Genomic DNA, 13,362 nt, shown 5'->3' on the forward strand with positions numbered 1-13,362 from the left:
TTTTGGAAACAGCCAAAAATTGATGCGTGTACGTGCGGATGTCATCCACATAATCAAATCAACATGGCCTAATACAAGTGAACGCTTGTGTCCGACATTGCGAATGTTTGTGGCGTTCTATGCCTGCTTAGTCTTTGCAGCAGTGGAGTAGTGTATCAAGCCCATATCAATGGGCAGGGGGAAGAGAATGGTGGAGTTCTTCTCGCTGGATACCTGGTGCATGGTCTGAAGGTAGCGGAGCTGTAGCGCCTGCTCCGAGTCCGATATGACCTCCGAGGCCTGCTGGAGTGCTTTCGCGGCTCTCATCTCGCCCTCGGCGATGATGACCTTAGCGCGGGCCTCGCGGCCGGCCTCGGCCTCTGCGGCCATGGCTCGCTGCAGCTGCGGCGGGAGGCGGACATCCTTGATCTCCACCCGTTCCACCTTGACTCCCCAGCGGTCAGTAGCGCCATCTAGCTGAGTCTGCAACCTGGCGACCTATAATCAACAAGGTGTAGACATTTGTGTAGCAATCTACAGAACAAACCGGGGCCCGGCCGGACTATTCTCTTTACGTCTTGTGTAGTTTGGCATCTTTTATTTCACACTTTTCGTTCCCGAAAGAAAAGCCCGTTACAAAACTTACACTTACAGGCTAACGTCACATTTCTAAACTGGGGCCCTGCCAGGCTGTTTGTGGAAACGAAACATAGAAATATATACATGAAAATATACACAAATAATGCCCACGACTATTCTCTTTACGTCTTGTGTAGTTTGGTGTCTTTTATTTCACACTTTTCGCTCCCGAAAGAAAGACCTGTTACAGAATTCAGGCTAACGTCACATTTCTAAACCGGGGCATAGCCTGGCTGTTTGTGGAAACGAAACATAGAAATGTATAGAATTTACATAAAAATATACACAAATAATAACTATTGACTTTTTGTCTTGTGTAGTTTGTTGTCTTTAAATTCATACTCTTCGTTCCCAAAGGCCTTAGACAAATGATGTAGTAAATGATTGGATTGTCAATATTATGACCTGTGTAAGTTAGCTAAAGGTGTACATGACCAAGCATAGATAATCATAAATTATCTCTGACAGGCAGCATTATGCAGTTGTAAAACTCATTTACATAATCACAATATTTCATAGAGGTATGAGGTCTCTGAACTCTTGTTATCATCTGCATTTTTTTTCAGAGGCCATGCAAAATTGCTACCAGCAATTTCATAGATTGCATTATTGCATATACTCTATAATTTTTTGAATGATTGACAGATAGATTAATAAATTTTAAAAAATGCTAACCGTCTCGTCCCGAGTTGATAGGATCTCGGCGAGCGTCTTGGTGCCGAGTGCGTCCCGGATGGCTGACTGGGCGAGCAGGCTGGTGGACTGGTCGACGTTCTCCACCTTTGCCACCGAGAGGATCGCGTCGCTCACCCGGTAGTAGACCACCGCGTCCACGGTCACAGACACGCTGTCCCTGGTCAGGATGGACTGTGGAGCCACGTTAACGGCCTTCGTGCGGAGATCCACGGTCTTGTACTCGTCAATGCACGGCCAAACGATGACAATGCCAGGCCCCTTGGCCCCGCCTCCTATGATTTTTCCCAGTCGGAAGATCACCGCCCTCTCGTACTCCTGGACTATCTTGATGCAAGTGCATATCGCGATGGGGAAAAATATGAGAGCGATGATGAAGGAAATGAACACTGGGATGCAACCGGAGTCGTATTCCTCCATGGTCCTTCCACCGTCGTCGTAACCGTCGTCTTTGTGGTGTTGGCCGGCCTTCCAATCGGGGTTCTCCGCCGGCATTTCAATTCCTGACGGCGGTAGTTGTTGCATGGGCACGCCTGGCTGTTGTTGTTGCGGTGGTAGTTGCTGAATTTCTGGTTGCATATTTGTCGCCATGTTGACCAGTTCTTCTGAACAGTGTTAGCAGGGACCTAACCTTGATTTACAGCGTGGATGGGGTGTTGTCGAGTCGCTTGTGGCTCTCATAAATCGTCAAATGTCATACAATGATTGGAAGTTCGTATGCACCTGCCATTCCAAAATGGCGTCCTAGTTACAAATGCTTGTTTGCACACCACGATTCTTCCGCGGTCACAATATAGTGCGGTCTGGAAATATGGGAAGACATAAATATATATTTTTTGTGCAGCTTTTTGTCTTGCATTACTAATAATCTACTCATAAGCTACATAAGGTAATGGTTTAATAGTGTTGGAAATGTAATTTTAGGTGACTAAAATATTATTTGAGCCTCGTAGCTTGTTATTGTATCCTTGCGCGTTAAAAGGGTGCGCCATGCATTCAGCTATACGACTTTTAGCACGTTGACCTTTAAGGCATTGTTGTATTGAAATTGATACCGTAAAATAAACAGGGGTGTGTCTGGGTGTGTAAACATGTGTTACCGATCGAATAAATCTATAACTCTGTAAATAATATCGTATACATGGATTCCTAAATTTAAAGAAGTCCTAAACTCCGCTTGTAAAAGAGTTTTATTTTACGATACAGATATGAATTTTAGGAAGTAAAACACGCATGCTACTTCACATTATATGATAATTTAAAGTAAAGTTGTTCTTTCGTTCTTTAAAAAAAATCAGTATTGCGCTAAACTCCCCAAGTACTCTTTAGGCCACAGCATGTAGATTTTATGGATGACATCGACGCGCTCATTAATTTTCGCCTGATTTCAGAAAAAAAAAGTCTGTTTTTTTTTCTTCTTCTTCAGGGATGGTCGGATAACGTTAGACCCAAATGGATGAATAGGCTAATATTTACATGCAAAATTGACGCTAGATAGGTAGCCTTGATAGTTGTGACTATCGACCAAAAAGCAGATGTAGTATATATATGTTATAGAATGTTTCTGTATTTGTATTAACCTGCTGTTTTGATGTTCATGTTGTGCAGTAACCCTGATCACTATTAATCTAAGATCGTTTTGCTTGTTGTTTTTGTTTGTTGTTTTCTCATTTCTGGATGAACTCTGATGGTTCGTTTCTTCTTGTTTGCTCTCCGGTTTTATAAAGCTGATTGCATGTCTGTGTAAAACTGCTAAGAAAGCTCGCGTGCTTTTTTTAAATTTTTATTGTATGCTTGCTGTAAGAATGTTTTGTCTGTGTATTATCTATTTAGTTATTTTTGTCTGTAATACTGATGCGATACCCATGTATACATGTATAAGCTATTTGATGTTTGTGTGTTGCGTTTAATGTTCCTATGTTTAGGTTGGGTGTGTAACTTGCTTGAGTAACTATTTTGGCGTATCTTATTACCTAGATGTCTAACCTACATCGACGTATGTTTAGGTTGGTTTAAGACTAATGTTGTAAACATTGCAAGTTCTGATGTTTTTGTGAGGTTGTTAGTGCTAAGATAGTGGTATCTTATGTATACGTATAGAGTGTTTTATTTATATTTGATCTGTTTATATTATTTTTGTGATTTCTCGTTTTTGTATTTGTAATTTCTTCAATTTTGTTGCATATGGGAATGTTTGAGTAATGTTTATGTAAATTTGTGATATGTGTAAAATTGAATCCAACATGGGAAGGAAAACTCTGCTCAAAAACCCAGAGATGACACCCCTGCATAGAAATCTACTATCTGGAATGGGTTGGCTGCTGACCTGCGTTGTTCTGGCGAGTAAGCAGCACAACAGTCTGTCGTAATGCCATTCAAACGACAACTCTTGAGGGCTACATTCAACAGATTTGGTAACAGCTATTGTATTGACCGTACCTGCACATGGACCACTTGCTGCGGTTGCAGCTCTTGCCTGGCATTAAGACGTGACGCTAGTGCCACGATTTTTGCCTAATGGTTGTGTATATTTTAATAATGTATATTGTTATTGTTGTATATATCATTGTATTGTATATTGTGTTGCGCTATTAATGTATGTTATGTATGGGAGGGCAGCCTTCAAAGGTGCATTATTGCACCTGTTTTGTCCTCCGTTTCACTATGTGAAAAACCCAAATAAAACAAGTGCTTTAAAAAAGCTGGCATTTTGCCAAGGTTTGCGTGTGTACACGGTTTTTTTCTAGTTATTGGAATGTGCTGAAACTATTGTTTATATTAAATGGATGTAAAAAGGAAACAAGAACAATTTAAAATCACCCTCCCCTGGACTCGATCCCGGACCGTAGCTCTGCAAATCAGGCTGACGTCAGAGGTATTTGTGTAGTGACCCCTGAACCCGGAAGTCACTTCTCTGCATCATAGCGCACTTTTCAGAAAATGATATCTCAGCAATCGTTTACCCCTGCTTTAACATTTTACATTGTCACGGTCTCCATAGTACATACTACAAATCTGGTAAGTTAGAAGGTCCAGTTCCTTTTCGATAATACAGGGCGATCAATGAAAAATCGTGGCAATTTCCATTTTCGCACTGGAAATCCTACTAATGATAGGGTTTCCAGTCGAAATTGTTTTGTACCCAGGGGAATCAGAACATTTGTGTTCCCTAATAGAGGGTGCTGATTTATGAATATACAGAACAAAAATCGGACCTTCCGTTCCAGAGATATGGCCCTTTAAAGTTGCTGGGCGGTGTCCGCAGGTGTGGCGCCAGGTGTGAAAATCGCATTTCTAATTAGCAATAATTAAGAAAGTAAAAACATTGTGCCACTCAAAAGTTCTTTTCTGCACAGTCCAAGTAGTATTTTGTAGCAATCAAGTAAAGATAAGGTGTTTATTTGCCTTTTTCTTTCACTACAGGTGAGGTCAACCTGCTGAAAATTAAGTTTTTTCAGCATGGCACAGCTGGAAAAGTGGCCAATTATTTCCAGATGACCCCTTTTTGAAGAGCGATAATCAATTAACTGTTCATCCTATAACTAAGATATTTCAGATATTGGAAATATGTAGTAGATTCTCTTAGCACAGTTTATTGCAGACATTCTAGAGACATGGTTACGAGATTATGTGTAATCAAAAATACTAATTTGTAACATATCTCAAAAGGTCAAAGGTCATCGGCACCTGTCACTTATATAAGTCCACATAAAAAATTACCTATCAACATTCTTCTCTATCTCAGTGACAAATATCACATGTTTAATATAACAGAATAGAAATAGTTTAGATAATTTCCACATCAATTATGCAAATTAGCTTCTGATTTGCATAATTGATATTTAATTACACGAAGCATCACTTAATCTATCTACATACCAATAATCATGATGATCCGTCAACCCCTTCTTGAGTTATTCCCTTTCACAGTCTGACCATAAGCATTGAATATCAGCATACCTTACTACTAAAGGGTTTTGGCGCATGCTAATTCTAAATTTGCCATCAAAACTATCACATTTCACCAGGAAATACTACTTTTACGACATCTGATGACCAAAAGTATATAAAGATATTACCTATGAACCATGACCACCTGACTTTGTAACTGGTTTATTCAAGTTTATTGAACAATTGATAATTCTTTGACATTACAACATATGTTTGAAAAGACTTGGTAGCTCCTCTTCTAAGCTGCACAGCTTTGAATGGTTGATACATTGTAATTCTCCCTCTGTGCCATCTCAATTTCTTCTATGATGTTCCAGGTCCTATTCCCAATGCAGCATCTTGCAAATCTGAAAACTTTTAACATTGGAAATATCAGCAAAAACCTCTATGCCCTTGATATCACATTCAACAACAAACACAACTTGCTATGTTATTGATTTTTTGGATCTTACAAGGTAAAAATTGAACTTCAGTGATCATCTCAACGTAAATATGCTCACGTTGGACACATTTACAAATGATGTTTCCTTTCATGAAGTTGGTGACAAAGAAAACAAAAGTTTTGCGTCTCAAACCTGAAACAAACGTGTCCGAACATACAATGTATCTACACTTATAAAGGCTATCTGTATACAATTTAATGAATATCAATACGCTAATTATTTACATGGAAACGAGAATATTTTGATAATTATGGACCCGCCTAACCAAGGAGGTTTCTTTAACCTCCCTGGCCTAACTAAATTTATATGCAGGGTCCTACGGCCGTAACTCACGGCCCGGACTCGGCACACCACACGGAGCGAGTCGCACATGTTGAACATTCACATCGCTAACTCACAAGTTACACACATAGATGCAACTTTTTGAAAAAATAAGACATCAATGGTGAAAAATGCCATCTAAATTTGCAAACTGGAGGTAAACCACCTTAAAATTGCGGTACAAGAAAGTTCACGTACCAAATTGTAGCTTGTTTTCTTGTCTATCCAATCCTACCATATATGGGTTGCTTCCAAATAAGGCTGAGATGCAAATCAGGCTGACGCAACGCCATGCCCGCAGAGCGCTCGAACACGTAAACGCGGAAGTGACTTTCCCGTCTCGCGAGGCATTTTCCCGAAGGCCATATCTCAACAATCTTTTATCCCCTGCTTAAAATTTTTACATTGCCAGGGCCTCCATACTATATACTACAATTCTGGTAAGTTTGAAGTTCTAGGCCTTTCTCAATTTTACACGGCGATCAATCGAAAATCGCTACACGCACGGAAAACACCACCGCCTGGAAACCCTACTAATGAATATTAACTAAGTCGCAAAGGAATCTGGGATAGGCTATATGTAACTGTTATATATATATACACGATTTATTTGGAAAACATTTCATCTTTATGAATTGGTAATACAACGTTAAAATGTAAGAGCAATAATTTAATTATATGCTGCATCAATCTTAGGAATATCATACTTAATTCATTTAATCTAATCAAATATCAGGCCCCATTACGGACCACAGACAATGACTCACGACAGAGCTTTTAAATTGTATACAAATGCAGTGCAGATTTTGAACAGGTCCGTTCATCTCAACATCTCAACATCACTCCATCACAACGGCGACTATTCTGGTCTCAGAGCATTTTCTTAGCGGCAAAATGCAAAAATAAAGAAATCCTAGGGAAGAAACCCTTGCCTAACACAAAAAAGTCCTAGAGAGCAAACCATAGCCAAAAAAAGTGCTGGTGTGTTTACCGATACCAGTCACTGATATAATGTCTGAATTCATAATACAGTACTATTTTTCTACCATGGTGTTATAACGTTACAGTATTTTGTATGGAGAAGTGAATGAAATCGTACTCAAAACATTTGTATGTTGGGAAAGTATTTCATTATATTACAGTGACAATGTATAGTACATAAAAGTAGCGAGAAGGAACACATGGTTTTAAGTTCGCGGTAAAGCGGCCACCGCGAAAACTGCGAACATAAGCTAGAACACCGCGAAGGTTTCTGCATCTACAGTAGTTTCTTAGTACATTTTTGTACAGTCTATCGGTTATTGCACACCTTTTTGTATTATAGTCTGCATTGTCATTGTCCTCGCGTAGTGTCATAGTCTGCATAGGCTGACTGACATTAGTAGAAGTTGTAGTATCGGTTGTTGGTCTCCTGAGTGATCTTCTTAGGCAATTTTGACTCAGTTTGTTCATGTAGCCGTCGCCTGTCCCACGTTGCCCCACCAGGACTTGAAGTACCTCACTACCGATTTGATGGGGTTGGCCTTGGTTATCGCGACAGCATCGTCCTTCGCCTCCACTACCGACTGCGTGACGTAATTGTGTGCCTCTTTAGAAGCGAGTTTGGCGGCCAGCCAGTCTAGTCCCTCGTACAGACCGTGTCCCTCCTTAGCCGAGGCTGGCTGAAGGTCTGGGTTTTTTAAAAAACACAGAAAATGTTAATACAAGCCAGCTTTGCTAAAGAAATACAAAATTTCAACCTTTCGTTAGTACAGTTCAAAGACTATAATGTTATTTCAGTTGTTATGTAAACACCAAGAGCACCAAGCAAGTGCAAAAGCGAGAGACCTTCAGAAGATCAATAGCCTACCGTGGACCCAATGTCTGGAACAACCTACCACCAGACACACGTACGGCTCCAAATCTGGGCAGCTTTAAGAGACTCTTGAAGTAAAAGTAATTGACCAAAACGAACGGACACGGACTATGAACACTGAGCCATCTGCACCACTATATGTTTTGTACCATGTATGTGTAGTGATATAGGTTGATGAATCTAATAGTACTCAATGTAATCTGTATCTGTATTATATTTTATATGACCCTGACCTCCCTCATGACCTCAATGAAAAGCGGCCTGCTGGCCGATTTGAGCTTCTCATGAATAAAGAAAGGTTCAAACAAACAAACAAACAAACAAAACATCACCACTACCAGGTTCCACTTAAAGTTAATCTCTCCAATACGTAATGGGATGCAAAATAAGTATCGATAAAAGGTTTCATAGGAAATGTCTCCACCTCTAATGTGTTACCAAAAATATCGTTACTCACGCCAGTGGCGGCCTCTCAGCAATGTGTCCAACTCCAACTTCTCTCTGATGACGTTAGGAGGTAGAGCGTTTGACAGGTCCTTCAAGGTAAAACACATGAAATTGCACTTAGAATATGTACAGTGACAATGCATTCTTGTATATCAAGTACCTATAATTTTTCTTTTAATCTAAAAACGAATATATATTAACGGTTATGTACAGCACGAAATATGTTGCAAACATTTCACCTGTTTGTTAGCAAGAATCAAAAAGAGGCAGTTCCGCAGTTCATCCTCCTTTAGGTACATTCCTATCTCCTGACGCATTTCCGGTAGCCGTTCCCTGTCGTTGCTGTCCAACACAATGATGATGGCGTCCGTGTTTTGGTAATAGTGACGCCACAAAGGTCTCTGGGAGAAAAGAAAACAGAGCAATGAATAATTTAGATTATCGAGAACTGCTTGAAACACTACAATTGAACTTTAAGAGTCGTAAAAATCCATTCTGTTTCTCATGTATCCCAAAGCATTTGTTTTACCAATAACTGTTCAAAGTAAGGGTAAACAAACATCTCTCTTCACAATTCAGTAACGTAACCCAAAACGCTTGAGTGGCTCCACGAGCCTTGTTTTGCGGTGACCTCAAAGTAAACAAAAAAAAGAAATAAAAAAAAAAAAAAGAAAAAGGATGCCATGAACTTGAATTTGTGTATCCCACTAGTACTTACGGCTTTATCACGTCCTCCCACGTCCCAAGAGGTGAACTTGACGTTCTTGTGTTCGATTGTCTCCACATTGAACCCTTTAGGAAACAAATAAGAAGTCTTGGGAAACAGACATATGACATATTGACTAGGCCTCGCTAAAAATCTTCCAATGGTACAAACTGTAAGTACAGTAGTTGTCAGTATGTAGAACGACCTTGAAAAATAGCATGTTGCCTAATGTTTGCAAACTGATAATAAACAATTATATTCTCTATAATATAATATAATATAATATCTATCAAACATGACCGCATGTAATCCAGGCAGACCACTTATTGACGTCCGAAATTTCATCAATTTGTAATCGTTTTCATGTTGTCAAAGAGCTCATGTACGACTCTGAAATCATATTACCACGGCATCACCATAACGCGAGATTTTAAATCCGGAAAGTACCCTGGCATATAAGAAAGAGCCAATGGGGGACCCCCCCCCCCCCCAACGTAATCATTTTAAGTCTCATCAAAACTATCCCCTGAATTGCCCGTCTGCCTGTGTTCCCTACCTATGGTTGGTATGGTGGTGACAACCTCACCAAGCTTCAGTCTATACAGGGTTGTAGTCTTTCCGGCTGCGTCCAAACCTAGGTTAAAAGAAACTCATTAAATTTACGTATACAGGATGACATACCTAGTGATGTACTGTGTGCGCATGCCGTGCCGTCTCTAACCTCCCCCAGTCCAGATTTCATAAGTCTGTATAGGATTGTGGTTTTGCCGGCACAGTCTAGTCCTGAAGTATATGTGAAGGCAGATTTGTATGTGAGAGAGCTCAGCAGTTAGTAGTGGTGTGTACCTAAAGCCCGGACTTGGAATTGGACCTAAAAATGTTTAGGTCCAAGTCCCAAAAAAACAACTAAATGTCCGGAGCCAAGTCCGGACTTGCAAAAAGCTATCTGTCATTTATGTTCCCTTTTTTTGCGTTTCGTCGCCCTCTGGCGACGAAACGCAATGTATTGGGTTTTACCTTCAGTGGTTGCTTCGATGCATGCATGGTTTTCGTTCAACACGACCGCATGCAACTGCTACAACTGTATGTTCGGAAATACCATATTGCATTGCATTGTGGTTTCGGACTTCAATATCCTAGAAAATGGCCATATAACATCTATTCCACAAGATTGCACAAGAAAAAAAATGATTTTATCAAGAAAGCGACCGAAAATCGACATAAATAATACTATGTAGTGAGGTTAAAGTATAATGTACACTCATTGAAACACGTGACAACTTAGCTCAATCGGTAAAGTCGTACGCCATCGGATCCGAAAGTCCCTGGTTCGAAACCGAGAGCGGATTTTTTTCTTTTTAAATATTGAAGATAATATATAAATATTCTATTTATTTATTGATATTATATTTTTATATATCATTTTTTATTTATTCTAGTATTCATTTCATATATGCAAGACCTTTGTCTTATGAATAGGACTTCATAGATTCCAAACCCGGCATTCGAATTTTTCTGTTCATGGTAATGGAAATACCGTGCAGCGGCTCCTATGCGCGGTAAGATGATTCTCGCAAAACACTCGCCACTAAACTACTATTCATGATGTAAACAGAGGCTCTTGATGTTGTTTGCATGAATCTCCAGCAAAAACAGCGATCCTTTCTTACAGTAGCAAATGCTCTATTCTTCAGTATCTACTACACTCTACACGTGACAACTTAGCTCAATCGGTAAAGTCATACGCCTTCGGATCCGAAAGTCCCTGGTTCGAAACCGAGAGTGGATTTTTTTCTTTTTAAATATTGAAGATAATATATAAATATTCTATTTATTTATTAATATCATATTTTTATATATCATTTTTTTAAATTTTAGTATTCATTTCATGTATGCAAGGCTTTGTCTTGGCTCCATTGTTCAGTATCGACTTCATTCAGAAGTTTTCAACAACACGGACGTGGAAAGTCACACCGCTCGACACAAAAGTATGGAAATTTTCATGAATATTAGAAAAATTATCCAGGAAAACAAGGAAGAAATGTTGTAAATGCGGAAACCAGTATAATAGAGATGAGGTAGCTGTTAATTGGTTTGGATATTTGTTTGACATTTAGTAGTCAATTTTGATAGAATCTTGTCACAGTGCTGATGGTGCTTTTTCAAGTGTACATAAGTACCTGAGTATATTGATAGATTTTATAATGAACTTATTGTACATTTAGAATAAAGTTGTAAGCCAAGACCAGCTATTAAACAGTACTCCTTTCCAAAAATTACAATTTTTCTTATAGACGTAACAGCCCTTGAGTGACTTTTTCTAACAGATTTTACTTCAAGAAAAAGACAGTTCACCCTCATAAACGTAGACGAAACGCCAGCTTTTTTTAAAAGCACTTGTTTGTTCTAAAATTTTAACCATCTAAAACCTTCCATGGACAGTGAAATTTGCCCTGGAAAAAGACAAAAAAACATTTCATGTTTACACGGGCTGTATATAATTTGCATGTATTTTTTCACATTGCATTTCAATTCATGCTAACGTTAACATGCAATTTTATCTGCACCATCCCCCCCCCCCCCCCCTCCCCCTAGTGCGCATACTAGTAATATGCAATGATGGGTTCAGGTTTGGACTTAAAGTCCGGACCTGAACCTGAACTGCTGGACCTGTAAGCTCACATATATTGTATAATAAATCTACACTACCAGCCCCCCCCCCCCCCCTCCCCTCCACACACACGTGAACACTATGTATATATGGATGGCTTGTGCTAGAAAAGTGCAGATTGACACTCACCTAACATAAGAATCCTGACCTCTTGTTGTCCGAACAATTTTGCGATAAGTTTTCCCATGTACAGTCCCATTGTTGTAAATGTGATGATTGACAACGCCTAGAAAACCCTAAATATGTCACTATATACAGCCCAGTTTCTGTCGATAACGTTCCAGGTTCTGTTTTATGAACTGACAACCATGCCTTATATACCGTACGTTTTGTGTTCATAGCGATTACGTCACCCTTTGTAGTGTCATTACTTCCACGTGGAGTTTACCACCTATCCCGTGCCAACAAAACAAGAATGACGTCATATTGGTCTTTTAACTGATGGAAGCGTCTTCTAGCGGTCCTGATAAGAACTGCTTGAAACACTACAAGTCTGTGACGTGTGCTCTTATTCAAGCAGATGTTCGGAGTAAATGTTTGCGATGACATAGATAAACTGTGTGAAGGTAGTATAAATGTAAATCATCATCGGTCGACGTGATCAAACATGTTCGCACATGTTTACACGACGGGGTTATACCGCCCCTTACGGGGTGACATACCCTTTCGTATGTAAAACTATCTGAAATGTTTACATGAATAACGAAAATCTGGATGCCATCGTACCTTCCGATATCTTTTGAAAAAAGGTATACATGTATCAATACCATTGTATGATTTTGTATATCATATCTTTCTTTCCTTCTACATAAAATATGCTGAGACTCTCTTGAGTTAAGTATAAAGTAAGTCAGACTCTGGAGATAATTGGGGGGGATTACGAAGAAAAACTGTTGGCCGAAATAAAGTCGGCACTATATTTAAGCCGAGGTGTTGTACAGGACCGCACTGATCCGGTGTAACGACTCAGATGTGGGAGAAAAACTTGAACATCGCAACCACTATGCGGAGAAATTAAGTTTAGGGAAATAAGCTATCTCATCTTCTTCTAGTAGTCTTTCTAAGAAAAAGAAAATGTCTTCGCTGGCTAATGTAGCAGAGAAGTTCCTCACTCTAGACAGAAGATTGGCTCTTAGTGACAACAGTGCCGATTTTCTTATTGAATATACCAGACTGATGGTAGAAGGGATCGTAAACGATGACAGTATGTTAGAGGTGGAAGCGACAAGAGTCTTGGTGACGTGTACCTGAAAAGAGGAACAGAAACTAGAGACACGACATGTTTGGCCAAGGACACTGCTCTACAGCACAACACACAAAAATGAACGTTTACACTGATTGGTCCTCTTTGAAGCCTAGCTAGCTTATCACCATTCATCTAAAATACACCATCGGGTTAGGAAGGTGCTATAGAATGATGTAATGATCACTAGAGGTCGCTCTTGAATACCTAGTGTAGAAGTTTCATTGGCAAGATTTCGATAATGCAGTTCTTTTTCATTTCGCTGAGGAAATGGCGCTCTTACCGCATCAAAATTCAAGTGTTGCGTTTCGTTCGATCGAAGTTCGGGCGTTGTGTATTTCAATGTTTGACAGAAAAGAAAGGTACTAAGTTGCCTTTTCTATGAAATTTATTAAGTTCATAACGTCAAAGTAA

The 13,362-nt window shown here is 39.6% G+C and overlaps 2 protein-coding genes across 2 annotated transcripts; both read right to left on the reverse strand.

The window, feature by feature from the left end:
- Nucleotides 1–5: 5 nt before the first annotated feature.
- LOC118414230 (band 7 protein AGAP004871-like) lies at nucleotides 6–2,089 on the reverse strand. Its single transcript, XM_035818132.1, has 2 exons — nucleotides 1,294–2,089; nucleotides 6–477 (listed from the first exon to the last, which is right to left on the reverse strand). The coding sequence occupies exons 1-2, from the start codon at nucleotides 1,900–1,902 to the stop codon at nucleotides 118–120; spliced, it is 969 nt and encodes a 322-aa protein (XP_035674025.1). The 5' UTR covers nucleotides 1,903–2,089; the 3' UTR covers nucleotides 6–117.
- A 4,992-nt stretch (nucleotides 2,090–7,081) lies between these two features.
- Nucleotides 7,082–12,042, reverse strand: LOC118415019 (ADP-ribosylation factor 2-like). The gene is made up of 6 exons (XM_035819390.1): nucleotides 11,835–12,042; nucleotides 9,591–9,668; nucleotides 9,047–9,120; nucleotides 8,568–8,729; nucleotides 8,339–8,417; nucleotides 7,082–7,695 (listed from the first exon to the last, which is right to left on the reverse strand). The coding sequence occupies exons 1-6, from the start codon at nucleotides 11,902–11,904 to the stop codon at nucleotides 7,475–7,477; spliced, it is 684 nt and encodes a 227-aa protein (XP_035675283.1). The 5' UTR covers nucleotides 11,905–12,042; the 3' UTR covers nucleotides 7,082–7,474.
- Between the last annotated feature and the right edge of the window lie 1,320 nt (nucleotides 12,043–13,362).

This window comes from Branchiostoma floridae, chromosome 4, assembly GCF_000003815.2.
Source record: "Branchiostoma floridae strain S238N-H82 chromosome 4, Bfl_VNyyK, whole genome shotgun sequence".
NCBI classification, from domain to species: Eukaryota; Metazoa; Chordata; class Leptocardii; order Amphioxiformes; family Branchiostomatidae; genus Branchiostoma; species Branchiostoma floridae.

Coding starts and splice junctions, on each gene's coding strand:
- LOC118415019 (XM_035819390.1), bottom strand. CDS start 11,904: ATGGGACTGTACATGGGAAAACTTATCGCAAAATTGTTCGGACAACAA. Junction 8,418..8,567: donor TGATTCTTGCTAACAAACAG/GTGAAATGTTTG, acceptor TTTACCTTGAAG/GACCTGTCAAACGCTCTACC. Junction 7,696..8,338: donor GCTGAGAGGCCGCCACTGGC/GTGAGTAACGAT, acceptor TAAAAAACCCAG/ACCTTCAGCCAGCCTCGGCT.
- LOC118414230 (XM_035818132.1), bottom strand. CDS start 1,902: ATGGCGACAAATATGCAACCAGAAATTCAGCAACTACCACCGCAACAA. Junction 478..1,293: donor TATCAACTCGGGACGAGACG/GTTAGCATTTTT, acceptor TGTTGATTATAG/GTCGCCAGGTTGCAGACTCA.